Source organism: Molossus molossus, unplaced genomic scaffold, assembly GCF_014108415.1.
Source record: "Molossus molossus isolate mMolMol1 unplaced genomic scaffold, mMolMol1.p scaffold_m16_p_11, whole genome shotgun sequence".
Classification (NCBI taxonomy): domain Eukaryota; kingdom Metazoa; phylum Chordata; class Mammalia; order Chiroptera; family Molossidae; genus Molossus; species Molossus molossus.
Genome location: NW_023425346.1, coordinates 84,094,393 through 84,109,669, shown reverse-complemented (window position 1 = coordinate 84,109,669; position 15,277 = coordinate 84,094,393). Strand labels below are relative to the sequence as shown.

The 15,277-nt window shown below is 33.1% G+C and overlaps 1 protein-coding gene across 2 annotated transcripts in view; it reads left to right on the top strand.

Moving 5' to 3' along the window:
• The first annotated feature begins 1,411 nt into the window (after nt 1-1,411).
• KANSL1L (KAT8 regulatory NSL complex subunit 1 like) overlaps nt 1,412-15,277 on the top strand; it is a 99,745-nt gene continuing 85,879 nt past the window's right edge. For both annotated transcript variants that reach the window (XM_036254360.1, XM_036254359.1), the window contains exon 1: nt 1,412-2,551. In XM_036254360.1, coding sequence (XP_036110253.1) covers nt 1,464-2,551 — 1,088 coding nt within the window. In that variant the 5' untranslated portion in view covers nt 1,412-1,463. The remainder of the gene's footprint in view (nt 2,552-15,277) is intronic.

Genomic DNA, 15,277 nt, shown 5'->3' with positions numbered 1-15,277 from the left:
CCTATATGTGTTTTTTTTATTTGCATAGAAACTTTTTGTGCCTCATTTTCTTTTTGACCATTATTCTTACCAATCTTACAAGGTATTAGCTTTTGGTTTTCTATTTTAAAATAGGAATTAAAGGTATAGAGTTACAGTTGTCACATTGTATGGGGACATATGATATGAGAGTGTAGCCATTTAAGTGACTGTTAACTGTCATGTATGTGGAAACAAAATTATGGAGTATCATAGTTCCAAAGTATCTTCAAAAACTTACAATCGTTAATAATATACAGTTTTTTACGAACTATTTGGTCTTCATAATTTTGAATGGTACTGAATTAACTTTTTCTGTATTTCAGAATATATGGTTTTATATATTTTTCTTTTGATAAAATACAATGAAATTTGTTTAAGTATGGGTTAAATCTTTAATGGTCATCTGGGACACTCCCCACTCTTTCCCAGCAGGATTAACAGCTCTGTAATGGCAACTGACAACTATCCATTTGTGAAAAGGAAAAAAATTATTGCAGATGCTTTTTCAGAAAAAATTTTTGCACATTGCAAATTAGGCGAGTTTTCATTATCACATTAATTTTAACAGCTGTGAAATTATATACTTTTTTATTTGTAGTTCAGTTCACTTACATCTTCTTACTTTTTTAGTATACTTAGTTATTGTTAATACTGTTTAGATTGTAAAATTTAAATGAAGAAATGGAAGTTTTGAGCAATTTATTATATTTTTTATAAAGATAACTTAATTCTTATTTTTGGCTGAAAGTATGAGATTGAGTTACATTTTAAAGTATAATTCCCAAATTCCCGGTTGGAATTTTTTTTTTTACTCACTAAACATTTTTTAAAAATGGAATCTTGAGATGTACAATTGAGCCTTGAATAACACTTGTTTGAACTGTGTGGGTCCGCTTATATACTGTTTTATTTTATTTTCTCAATTGATACTGTAAATCTCTTTCTCATTATTATTTTCTTAATACTATTTTCTTTTCTCTAGTTTACTTTATTGTAAGAATACATATAACATACAAAATATGTGTGAGTCAACTATTTATGTTATCACTTTTGAGGGAGTTCAAAGTGATATACGGATTTTTGTGCGGGGGGTTGGTGCCCCTAACTCTTGTGTTGTTCAAGGGTCAAGTATTATATCCACAAGTATTTGTCTGACATGTATTGTGCTAGGTAGTGAGAACTTTAATTGGAGTTTTGGGTATTGGCCCACAATCAGAGTGAAGAATAGTTTAGTGCTAGCTGAATTTCTTATGATCTAAGAAAGAGCGGGGATAGTGTTACGAGTTGGGAAATAAAGGAATTTTGTTCTGTTCATGTTTTAATCAGAAACATTAAAAAATGTTGTCCTTGAAAAACATACAAGCATAAAACTCTTTTCTAGATATTTGATTATTTATTTTTACATTGTTTTAGGTTTCCAGTAATTATCTGCAGGATTCGCCATGACCCCAGCTCTGAGGGAGGCAGCAACAAAGGGTATATGCTTTTCATCTTTACCAAGTACCATGGAGTCTGACAAGATGCTATGCATGGAGGGTCCAAGAACTATGGATGAAAAGCTAAAGGGAGACACTTTCTCTCAGATGCTGGGATTTCCAACACCTGAACCTACTCTTAACACTAATTTTGTGAATTTAAAACATTTTGGCTCCTCTCAGTCTTCAAAACATTATCAGACAGTTCTTTTAATGGGTTCTAATTCTACATTAAATAACTACAATAAGAATTATAAACAAAAGAAATTAGGGGAACCGAACTGCAATAAGCTGAAAAACATACTGTGTAATGGCAGCAATATTCAGCTCAGTAAAATCTGTCATTCTCATTCTGAAGAGTTCATCAAAAAGGAACCTCTGTCAGATAACACAAGCCAGTGCATGACAGGTATAAAAAATGTTTTGGATTCAAATATAACCAAAGACACTAATGTAGATAAAGTACAACTACAAAACTGTAAATGGTACCAAAAGAATGCACTTTTTGATAAAGTTACTGATACTGAGATTAAAAAGAGTTTATTGCACTGTGCTCAAAAGAAAATTGGGCCTGGCCATTCAAATGTGCCTATTAGTTCCTCAGCTGCTGAAAAAGAGGAGGAAGTGAATGCTCGTTTGCTTAATTGTGTAAGCAAACAGAAAATTTTACTTAACCAGGCTAGAAGAACTCAGAAACATTTGCAGATGCTCCTGGCAAAGCATGTTGTTAAGCACTATGGTCAGCAAATGAAATTTTCTATGAAACAGCAACTCCCCAAAATGAAGATCTTTCATGAAGCCACCACGGTTTTGGATAACAGTTTACCTAAATGCACTGAAATTAAGCCAGACATCAACTTATTGACTGCGGAGAATAAATTATGGAATGATACAAAAAATGGCTTTGCACGATGTACAGCCGCAGAGATCCAGAGATTTGCACTGTCAGCTACAGGGCTGTTGTCTCATGTGGAAGAGGGTCTGGATTCTGATGCAACTGATAGCAGCTCTGATGACGATTTGGATGAATATACCATTAGAAAAAATGTGGCAGTGTAAGTGCAAAATTATTATTAGACCTTCTACTGTTCTGTATATAGCAGCAATTTTGTCTTGATTTCAAGATACATTAAAAGGAAATAGATTTCTAAAATCTTAATGCCGTAATGTTTAAGGTGTAGAACTGGTAAATTTTAAAAGTATTTTATTATTTAAACTACTGTGTTTGAATGTATACATACTATTTAAAAATAAGTTACTCAACTGCTCTAGCTAGGGAAAACCAATACAGGAATAATAAAAGCTAACTGGCATTTTGCCTGTTCTTGAATCGAACAGCAAGTCCTATATTTTAGCCAATATATATAGCTAAAACTCGAAAAATATAAAGTCTGCATTGAGAGAGCCCTCATTGTCTTCAGAAGTTTTCAGTTGAGAGTACATATAAGTTGACCTGCCACATTTACCTGTATTTATATATTTGTTTTCACAGCTTCAGCTCTGGTCCTGACCAACTTAGTAAATTTTTTTTTTAAAATGTGTTTTACTGATTTTTTTAGTGAAAGAGGAAGGGAGAGAGAGCTAGAAACATCAATGAGAGAGAAACATCAATCGGCTGCCTCCTGCACACCCCCTGCGGGGGATCAAACCTACAACCCAGGCCTGTGCCCTGTCTTCTTAGTCCATAGGAGGACACTTAATCCACTAAGCCACACCAGCCCGGTCCCAATTTAGAAAATTTTTCCTAGATGAATGTAGCCAAAAGAAAACAGTAATGTCAGCTATTTAGAAACCTGTTGAATGCTTATTATGTGGTGGACCCTAGTGATTCTAATGATTCACAGCGTCTATCCTCTTGGAATCTACTTCAAAGAGAGATTTCCAGATAATAAAAACAAAACACAACAAAAACAGAGCAAAATAGTTTTACTTTTTTTAACATTCCAGAACAGCTCTATCTCATAGATGTTTCTGAGATGATGGAATGTTCTTTATCTGTGTTATCCAGTAGGCACTAGCCTCGTGTGGCTGTTGAGCACTTGAATGTGCCCAGTACAACAGAGGAACTAAAAATTTATTTTATTTAATTTAAATTAATTTTATTTAAATAGCCATATAGAAAACAGTTTTTAATCTAGCTTCCAGAGAACCTGTTAATGTCCCTAAAAACTGATGCAAAATACTGTGTGTATATGTGGTATTTTGGGAGGAAGTAGTTCCAACATTGTTATCAAATTCTCAAAGATGAATGAGAATCATTATAGAATTAGAAACTGAACATATTAATTTTTACTAATAAAAAGGACAGTTTATTAATTTTTATAGTAAGGAATAAAATGTAAAGACAAGTGTTGGTGTTCTGTTATCACTGTATTTGAAATTTTGTTTGAATATGGGAGCTAAAGTTATTGCACACGTTATTTTTCTGACTGATATGCTGTTTGTTTTACATATGATATATTATTTGATCTTCTCAACAACCATGGAAGATAATTGTTGTTACCTTATTTCACTTAAGAGATAGGTTCAGCATTATTAAGTAACTTGCCCACGGTCAAAAAGCCAGATAAACTGTGAAGCTGAGATTCTTCCCCATGGGCTTCAAGCCCATGCTCTTTCTTTCTATTGGACCTGCAGCTTTGTCAACGTTCTATCATTGATGATTATAGCCACGAGAATTACTAAGTACATGTGTTTCAAAAGAAGTTCAGAAATGTATTCGTGTTATATTTATAATGCTTTTGAAGTAATTCAGTTTAATAAAATTTAGTAGGTAAATGGAGTACATTATTTACTTTTTTGTTGTTAAGAGCTAATGGATAGCTTTATCTCTTATAAACAGAAATATGAAACAAATACGAAAATCATGTCTTCCTAGACTATTTTGATCTTTATTAGTGTTCTCTTTCATTGATTTCCTAGATCACTTAATTGGCCATATAATTTATCATTAAATCATACTTTGTCCTATGTGATTTGCTAATATATCTATTCTTTTTAATAACCAAATACCTAGTAAGGGCAGAAACCACATTTTATACTTTTTTTTTTAATCCTCACCTGAGGATATTTTTCCATTTATCTTCAGATAGAGTAGGAGGGAGGGAGGGAGGGAGGGAAGGGAAGAGAAAGAGGGAGAGAGAGGGGGGGGGGGAGAGAGAGAGAGAGAGAGAGAGAGAGAGAGACATCAATGTGAGAGAGACACATCGATTGTTGCCTCCTGCAAGACCCTGACCAGGGCCAGGGACCGAGCTGCAGCTGAGGTCTATGCCCTTGACTGGAATCGAACCTGCTACTCTTTGGTCCGTGGGCTGACGCTCTAATGTCTGAGCCAAACTGCCAGGGCACCACATTTTATACTTTTAAATTTTTTCTTATGTATCAAGAAAATAGTTACTGATATGTCAAAACATTTGGTTTTATATTCGCATTTACTCCTTGAGTATAGTGAGAGAACACTAAATTCAGATATTTGTGTAAAACATACTCAAATGAAGAAATTCAAACTACTGAAAAATTTTATACAAAGTATCAAACAATATACAGATGTACAGTTCTTTTTAACTTTGCCAGTTTTTTGAGGAAAATTGAAGTAAAATAGCCTGAAAATAAATTGGTGTCAGGCTTGGAAAGTTTGTTTCTCATTCTTTCTCTTTACCATAATCAACGACAAGGGCTTCAGGGATGCTACACAATCATTTTAGGAAAATAATGAATCTGAGAAATTTAATATTTTTAAGATATAATTCTATGTTCTTGCATTTTCTGGTCTCTTAATATTATTATGCCTTGGTTAGTAAAGCTCATACTTATAGTTCTGGAAGTCAAATACACCTTGTTCTAAGGTTACACTCATCTAATACAAATTTTATAGACAGTAAACCCTCGATTTCGTGAACCTCGATTTAACTGACTTTGGATTTAACAGACAAAATTTCCAGTCCGTATGTCATATGTGAAAATTAACACCCTATTAATTTAAAAATGCTTTTAACCAAGATTTATTTATAATTAGATTAACAGGTTATTTTTTTGTTATTCATTCATTGTTTTTTTAAATAAATTTTAGCAAATAAGCCATATGTTGGAAAAAACACTGTAGTAATTTCACTGACATAAATAAATATTACATATCTACAACTATAGTCTACATATTTAAATTCAAGAGTCACTGCTTGTAAACAATGTTCGTCAGTAATTGGTTCTGTCATCACATGGTGTGACTTTCTGCAGCAGTTTTAACCCTTGCCAGCCAATGTTCCATGTGTGCTAATCCATGCCCAGCCGTGTGCATTTGTTTATTAGAGGTGACTGGTAATTACATGCGTTTACTAGACCTATTCAGTATAAATTTAAAATTCCTGTAATACATATAGAAAACTTTTCTGTGAAATTAAACTTTTCATACATACTTAATTTTAATTACACAAAGTAAAAACAGGTAAATTAACTAATTTGTCAATTTTTTAACATACCCATTCGGAAAACCTGCTTTATTATATAAAGGACTTTTAGCTTTGACAGGCACCTTCTTGCTTGAATTAGTCCATTATCTCGAGGTTTTGCTGTAATAACTTTGAATTCTTTAATTCACTAACTAGTGAATTAAACAATTTGATAATTGTTTAGGCTTGTTTATTTATTGTTTGTTATTTGAACAATATCTGACGTTTGATTTTTTTTTTATCTACCACTTCAAAAATTAAATTTTAAATTTTGTTTGTTTTGAATATTTTTACTAATGCTAATAGAATTCTTGTGGGAACAGTTGTGTCTCAACATTTTATTAATTTTGATGTTGACTGAATTTTGAGAACAAATAACAATACTTTTAATTTTTTGTATCTTTTGATGTGGGTATAAAAATGGTTTTTGTTTTTTAAATTGAAATCAGTTATGTTTTATGTTGTTAAGTTTATTTTAAAATTGAAAACATTCATTCTGATACATTTTTTTTATTATTCTTTATATTTCTGGAAACTCAATTTTCAAATGTGGATGAATATTTTTAATGAATAAAGTTCAAAATTAAACCTTAAACATAAAATAGGTAAAAAGATGCATTTTGTGGATCTAAATTCTTAAGTGGATGTGAACACAATTAAATTTTCATTATCTCTATTAAATATAAATAGACTTCTCAACTTAAATCATAAGGTCTATAGTGGCAAATATTAAAGTCGACTTCAACTTAATTTTAAGCTACTTAAGGGCAAATACTACTTTTTATTTTTATTTTATACCCACTACCTAGCATTATCTACTTATTACTGCTTGTCTGGCATTTGTTGCATGAATAAATGAATTTTTATGTGTATATGTAGTTGTAAAGGTACAAAAATTGGGGTCGGCAATCCGTGAAATTTTGTTCTCTATGTTTATCTTCTGTTTCATTCTGTTTTTCTTGACTTTATTTTTCTGTCCTTTTTTCCTTTGTCTCTAGTACCAAAAATGGCCACAAGATATATCTTGTATATCTTAGAACTAGCATGAATGTGTGTTCAATTGATGAATGAATGAACTATGAAAAAATACGGATATTGAAAAGTAATTACTTTATTATAATATTTAACATTTGTAACTTTTAAAAATTGAGAAGTAAAATATATGTATCTTCAAAATCTCTGATTATATTATTATAAATGCCTTTTGTTTTCTTTTTTTTTTTTTTTAAGTTTATGTCCCTGATAAGAAAAACAAATTCCTTTACTTTGGAAAGTTTAGCTGTGAAAAAATATCATTGATTAGGAAATTGGAAAGGAACCACACTTACATTCACCATTACCATTACTTCTGTTATTTTAAATATATAAATATATATTTGATTTACTCCTTATCTTTTCCCTCCAAAAATATTGACAGTAGATTAATTCATAATGACATTAGTGATATACTTTAAAAATAACTTTTGATTGAGAGACTAGTATACATTAGAGAAAAAATTTTAAAGTTAATTTCCTTTGGAAATAAAAAAATGGGAAGATTTTAATGTGGATGCTCTCCACCCCTCTCTAGTGTTCTGTTCCTTTGGTGAATGAAGGAGCAGAGGTTTTGGATATACTTGTGTTACAATCATGGCTTGCTCTGTGACCCAAAGCAAAAGTTAAGTTTACTCTTAGTCCTCTGAATCAGATTCTTCTTCTTTGGTCTAACTTAAAGAGTTCTGTAGATAAGTAGACGAAATGTTAAATATAAAGTACCTGCACATAACAAGGCACAGATTCAGCAGCCAATAAAGAGTGTCTTATCACACAGTTTGCTATTGTGGAAGACTGGAGTTTAAAATTCCACAGGAAACTTGGGGAGCCAGTGTAAAATGTATGTCTGAGTTAACCCATTTGAGAAGTGAGGAGGCTGGAGTATTTGTGTATCAAATCCCATCAGTTACTGAGTGAAGGCTGTACCTGGTTGTGTTGAATCGCTTGTACTTCTGTTCCGCCACTTGGGTGACAAAGCAGGCTAAGCAACGATAACAAACACTCAAAGAAATGCAGGTGCTGGCAATTGGAAGTCAGGTCTGTGTGTGCTGAACTGGTAAGTGTAAGGCGATGTTGGTTGGTCACTGACAGACTCTGGTACAATTATGTTACCTCATATCTGGTGGTAAGATCTTAGGTTTCATTTATTTTCTTCTGAGAAATGAAATCAGTTACTTTCTTTTGGGATGCATGTGGAAAAACTCACAGATTTTGACACAGAAAAACATGTTTTTTAGTCTTACTCAAAGGAACTTGCCAGTCTCTTCCAAATCAAACAACTGTCTTGGATGTTGGGAGCAATATCCCATCCTTTCCCCAAATTAGTTCCCATATGTTTACATTTTCTTCAAGTTTTTACTTTGGTATGTAAATAGATTAGGCGTTCACCAAGAAAGGAGAATTGTTGATGTTTGGTTATAAGCTTTCAGGTGAATCTTTCCAGACTGAAAGATAAAAAAGAACTAAATTAGTACTTTCTTGGAGACCCACCGAAATGAATACTCATGGTTTTCTTCATGCTTTCTGTTTTGTCAGTAGAAAGGAAGGGAAGTGAAAAACCAGGAGATAAGTGTCCCTTTGAGGACCTGGATAAACAGGAGTATGAACTCATTGTGACAGTTAGAGAGTAGAGAGACTAATAATATTTCATTAATAAATTGCAAATAAGAGTACCTTTATATTTCTATAATGTAAAGTTGACAAATTGTTTTTGCATTCATTATCTTTTAAATTCTCTACACTTTGGAAATAGATGGGAGAAGTCTGATTTGTTTTATTTTACAGTCAAACCTCAGTGCTCAAACATCTCCCATCTTGAACAGTTCGGTTCTCGACGAAGTTCATAGAAAAATGTCTCAGTTGTCCACACTGGCCAGTTCTCGCCCTGGCCAGTGTGGCTCAGTTGGTTGGGTGTCCTCCTGTGCACCGAAGGGTTGCTAGTTTGATTCCCGGTCAGGGCACACACCCAGGTTTCAGGCCCTATCCCCAGTGGGGTGCATGCGCCAATCAATGTTTCACTTTCGCATTGATATTTTTCTCTCTCCCCCTTCCTCCCTATCTCCCTCTTTCTTCCTCTCTCTGTAAAAATCAATAAAATATTTTTAAAAATTTGGTTCTCGACCTGACAACCCTTTCATGCTGATACTTGTAATGATCAGTCATGCATCTCTCAGGCAACAAGAGAGAGAACATGGGAGTATGAGTCAGTTAACCACTAACCATGTTATTAACATCTCAGGAAATTGTGCTGTGAATATTTTCTAGTTCTTTTGCTTTTGTTGCTGCTTATTGTTATTAAATATGTACATAAGTCACCATGGGACCTAAGAAGGTTTGAGATGGCAGCAGAGTGAAAAGGAAAGTTGTGGAAACAGTAGAGCTTAAAAAAGAAATAACTGAAGAGTCTTTATTTATAGGTTAAACAGTACATTAGACATGTACTATATTAAGAAAGGTTAAAACTGAATCATTTGAGGGTCTGGAACAGATTACTTAATTTACGTTATTTCTAATAGGAAAAAAATGATTCGTGAACAAATCACTTCTCAAACAACCTTCTGGAATTAATTAAATTTGAGAACTGAGATTCCACTGTATTTGTATTTAGAACAAAGAAAAAGTTGAATGAAAAAACCATTTTAGAGAAATTGCAATAATATTTATGACAAAAGGGAAGTGAAGAGCAGAAATTGAAAAGTACAATGATGAAATGGATTAATAGTTACAAAATTTCTTTGTGGAAAGTAATACTTCAGTTAAACTCATTGTTTTATATTATTTTTTTAACTAATAAATTTTACTTTAGAGCAGTTTTTGGTTCATAGCAAAATTAAGCAGAAAGTATGGAGTTACCATGTATTCCTCATTTCCCCTGCCCACACACACACCCTCCCCCACTTTCAACATCCCCCACCACAGTGGTGCATATTTTACAATCAGTGAAAGCTGTATAGATACATCAAGATCACTCAAAGTCCATAGTTTACATTAGACTTCACTGTTGGGGTTGGACAAATGTAAGATGGACATGTATCTAACACTGTAGCATCATACACAATAGTTTCAGGGCCCTACAGATCCTCTGTGTTCTACCTAGTCATCCTTCCCTCCTCCCAGCCCCCGACAACCACTAATCTTTTTACCACCTTCTTAATGTTGCCTTTTCCAGAAAGTCATAGTCATATAGTTGGAATCATCCAACGTGGCCTTTTCAGATGGGCTTTGTTCACTTAATAATATGTATTCAAATTTCCATCATGTCTTGCTGGGATAGTTTATTTCTTTTTAGTTGTAAATAATATTCTATTGTCTGGAAGTACCACAGTTTATTTATCCATTTACCTGTTGAAAGATGTTTTGGTTGCTTCCAGGTTTTGGAAATTATGAATAAAACCTCTATAAACATCCACATGCAGGTTTTTTGTGTGGCCATAAATGTTCAGTTCATTTGGGTAAATATCAAGGAGGGCTATTGTTAGATTGTATGGTAAGTGTATGTTTAGTTTGGTAAGAAACTGCCAAACTGTCCTTTACAAAGGCTGTACGATTTTGAATTCCAACCAACAGTGAGTGAGAATTCCTGTTGCTCCACATCCTTGCCAACATTTGATGTTGTCAGTGTGTTTTTGTTTTTTGTTTTGGATCTTGGCTATTCTAATAGGTGTGTAGTGGTATCTTATTGTTGTTTGAATTTGTAATTCCTAATGACATGATGTTGAACATTTTTTCATATACTTAATTACCATACATATATAAAATATTTGGTGACCTCGTCAGGGCACATGCCCAGGTTGTGGGCCAATTTCCCAGGGGGGGAGGCATGCAGGAGGTGTCCAATTGATGTCTCTTTCATCGATGTTTCTCTCTCCCTCTCCCTTCCTCTCTCTCTAAAATCAATAAAAAGAAAAATTAAAAAAAATTTGGTGAGGTTTGTTCCTTGAAGTTTTTTGCATATTTTTTAATTGGGTTGTTTGTTTCTTTATTGTTGAGTTGTAGGAGTTCTTTGTATATTTTGGCTAATAGTCCTTTATGAGATCTGCATTTTGCAAATATTTTCTCCCAGTCTGTGACTTATCTTTTCATTCTCTTGACAATGTCTTTTGCAGAGTAGAAGTTTTTAACTTGAATGAAGCCTGGCTTACCAATTTTTTCTTTCATGGATCATGCCTTTGGTATTCTATCTAAAGTGTCATCAGAATATGCAAGGTTACCTGGATTTTCTCCTATGATATCATCTAGGAGTTTTATAGTTTTATGTTTTACATTTAGGTCTGTGATCCATTTGAGTTAATTTTTGCTAACTGTGTAAGGTCTATGTCTTGATTATTATTTTTTTGCATTTGGATGTCTAGATTTTTCAATACCATTTGTTGAAAAGACTATCCTTTCTTCATTGTATTGCCTTTGCTTTTTTGTCAAAGATCAGTTGATCATATTTATGTGCAGTTATTTCTGGGCTCTCTCTCTTCTGTTCCATTGATCTCTTTGTATAGACTTTACCATTTGCTTTGATTACTGTAGCTTTATTAAGTCTTAAATGTGGGTAGCGTCAGTCCTTTGACTTTGTTGTTTTCCTTCAATATTGTGTTGGCAGTCTTGAGTCTTTTGCCTCTTCATATAAACTTTAGAATCAATTTGTCAATATCTACAAAATAAGTGCTGGGATTCTAACCGGAATTACACCAAATCTATGAATCAAGTTGGCAAAAACTGATATATTGACAGTAGTGAGTCTTCCTACCCATGAACAGAGAATATCTATTTCCTTAGTTCTTTGATTTATTTCATCAGGGTTTTATAGTTTCTCTCATATAGATCTTATACATATTTCATAAGATTTATACCTAACTATTTTATTTTGTGGGCTGCTAATGTAAATGGTAATGTGCTTTTAATTCACATTCCACTTGTTTATTGCTAGTATATAAGAAAGCAGTTAACCTTTGTATATTAACATTGTATCCTGAAACTTTACTACAATCACTTAATAGTTGCTGGAGTTTATTTGTGTGTGTGTGTTATCTTTTGGATTTTTCCCATACATAATTAGGTCATCTGTGAACAAAGAGTTTTTTTCTTCCTTACAAACATGTATATTTTTCATTTCCTCTTCTTTTCTTATTGCATTAGCTAGGATTTCCAGTATGATGTTGAAAAGAATTGGTGAGGGATATCTTGCCTTGATGTAGTTATAGGTTTTGGTAGATAAGCTTTATTAAGTTGAGAAAAACCCTCTATCCCTAGTTGACTGAGAGTTTTATGAAATGTTTTTTGTACATCTATTGATAATTATTGTGCTTTTTTTTTTTTTTTGATGTGATACCTATTGATGTAATGGATTACATAATGATTTCTGAATGTTGAACCAGCCTTGCATACCTGGAATAAATCTCACTTGGTCATAGCATGTAAGTCTTTTTATACATTGTTGAATTTAATTTGCTGATATTTTGTTGAGGATTTTGCATTTATCTTTATGAGACATAATGATCTGTAGTTTTCTTTTCCTGTAATGTCTTTGGTTTTTATATTAGGGTAGTGCTGGCTTCATAGAATGAGTTAGGAAGTCGTCCCTCTGCTTCTACCTTCTGAAAGAGAGTATAGAGAACTGGTCAGATTTCTCCTTTAAATTTTTGGTAGATTTACCAGTGAACCCATTTGGGCCTTTCTGTTTTGGAATGTTATTAATTATTGATTCAATATATTTAATAAATATAAGCCTATTCAGTTTGTCTACTTCTTCTTGTGTGAATTTTGACAAATTGCGCCTTTCAAGGAGTTGGTTTATTTGTCTAGGTTATCAAATTTGTGGATTTAGACTTGTTCATATTCCTTTATTATCTTTTTAGTGTCCGTGAGCCCTGTGGGGATTTCTCCTCTTTCATTTCTGATAGTAGTTATTTTTGTCATTTCTCTTTTTTTCCTAGTTAGCCTGGCTAGAGGCATATTGATTTTACTGATCTTTTCAAAGAACCACTTTTTTTGTTTCATTGATTTTCTTGGATGCTTTCATGGTTTCAGTTTCATTGATTTTCTGCTCTAATTTTTATTATTTCTTTTCTTCTATATACTTTGTATTTAATTTGCTCTTTTTCTAGTTTCCTAAGGTAGAAGCATAACTGATTTTTAGATCTTTCTTATTTCTAATATATGCATTTTTATGGTATGAGTTCTGTGATTTTCTCGTGCTTTCCCCCACAAGCATTGTTTTCACTACATCCCACACTTTTTCATGGCTTGTATTTGTATTTTTATTTAAGTTCGTAATAATTTAAAATTTCTCTAAGATTTCTTCTTCATTCCATGTGTTACTTAGAAGTGTATTGTTTAATCTCCGAATAGTTTGGGATTTTCCAGTTTGTTTCTGTTATTGATTCAAATTTAATTCCATTGTAGTCTAAGAGCAGACAGTATATGATTTCTTTTTTAAAAAGCATAGTTAAAGTGTGTATTATGGCCCAGAACGTGGTCTCTTTTGATGACTGTTTTATGTTAGCTCTGGAAGAATGTGTAATCTGATGTTTGTAGGCTCTAAAAGTCAGTCATGTTGAGTTGACTGATGGTTTACTGAGTTAACCTGTATCCTGACTGACTTTCTGCCTGCTGCATCTGTGCACGTCTGATCAAGGGGCTGTTAAAGTCTTTATAATAGTGGATTAATTTATTTCTCCTTGCAGTGCTATCAGTTTCTGCCTGGCATAGTTTGATCCTCTTGTTAGGCTCATCATTAAGGATTGTTATCTTCTTGGCTAACAGTTATTATGCAATGTACTTCTTTATCCATCTTAACTTTCCTTGCCCTGAAATCTGCTGTGATTGAAATTAATATAGCTATCCACTTTCTTTTGATTAATGTTAGCCTGGCATAATTTTCTTTTTTTTTTTTTTAATCCTCACCTGAGGACATTTTTCCACCCTTTGTTCAGTAGAGTGGGAGAGAGAGAGAGGGAGGGACAGAGAGAGAGAAACATCAACATGAAAGGGACACATCGAGTGGCCGCCACCTGCACGACCAACCAGGGCCGGGGACAAACTGCAACCAAGGCACGTGCCCTTATCGGGAATTGATCCTGGGTCTCTCCTATATTTGTCACTGTTTTATAAATTTTTTGCCCTTATTTTTGTCTTCACACTTTTTCTGCATTTTGTAGCTATAATTGAACATTTTATATGATTTACTTTCTCTCATTTTCTAGCATATCAATTATACTTTTTTCCCCACTTTTTTTAGTGGTTACCCTAGAGTTTGCAATGTACATATACAAATAATCCAAGTTTTCAAATAATCTAATAACATACCTCTTCCTGGGTAGTGCCAAGTACCTTATAATAACAAAATAATCCTCATTCTTCTCTACTGCCCCTTGTATCACTTTCACTTATACATAAGCACACACACAAGCTGGATACATGAATACATCATTGGTTACATTGTTACTATTATTTTGAACAAAAACCATTAGATCCATTATCAATTAGATCCATTAAAGACAAGAAAAATAAAAGTTGTTATTTTACCTTCTTCAGTGTTTTTTTCGCTATATATAGATTCCCGTTTCTGACCTATACAATTTTCCTTCTCTCAGAAAAACTTTTTATTTTAATTTAATTAATTTATTTTTATTACAGATGTTTCTCCTTTCCACCCCATTGACACCCTTCTCCTGTCCCCTCCCCCCAGCATTGTTGTTTACGTCCATTGGTTATGTTTACATGCATAAGTTCTTTGGTTTCTCTCTGCCCTCCCCCCATTTGGCATATAGGGGAATGATGTCAATAGTGTGGAATTTGGTTTGGAGTTTTTTCCAACCACTTTAAGCACGTTAATGTTTTGGAATGACCAGGGGGGAAAGCGTTTTTACAACTAAAGAGAAAGCCTTGGTAGTATAAGAAAAATGCTGAAAATTCTTTAAAAGTAACCTCCTATATTGCAATAAAGTACTGGTTTATTGGCTTAAAATTTTCTATGTATTCCACTCTGTTAAAAGATCAGAGGAAATAGTAAGTTTAGGTGAAGAAGCTGTGAAGACAGTTCACTTTTGTTAAAAAGAAACTGATGAAGAAAGCTACCTTTATATATTTTAAATTTTTATTAACCTAGTCTCTATTAGAAGGGAATATCTTCTCCCTTTCACTTCTCAAGGAAGAAGCATTGGCTCCAGGATATGAAGCTTTAAAGGATTGACTGGCTTATTGATACAAATGCCAGTGGAAATTTAAACTGTACTAATATTTTTATAAGGATTCTTGTTGTTTTGTTAGGACTCAGATTTTAAAATTTCATAGATTTTTGAGTGGTCTGGC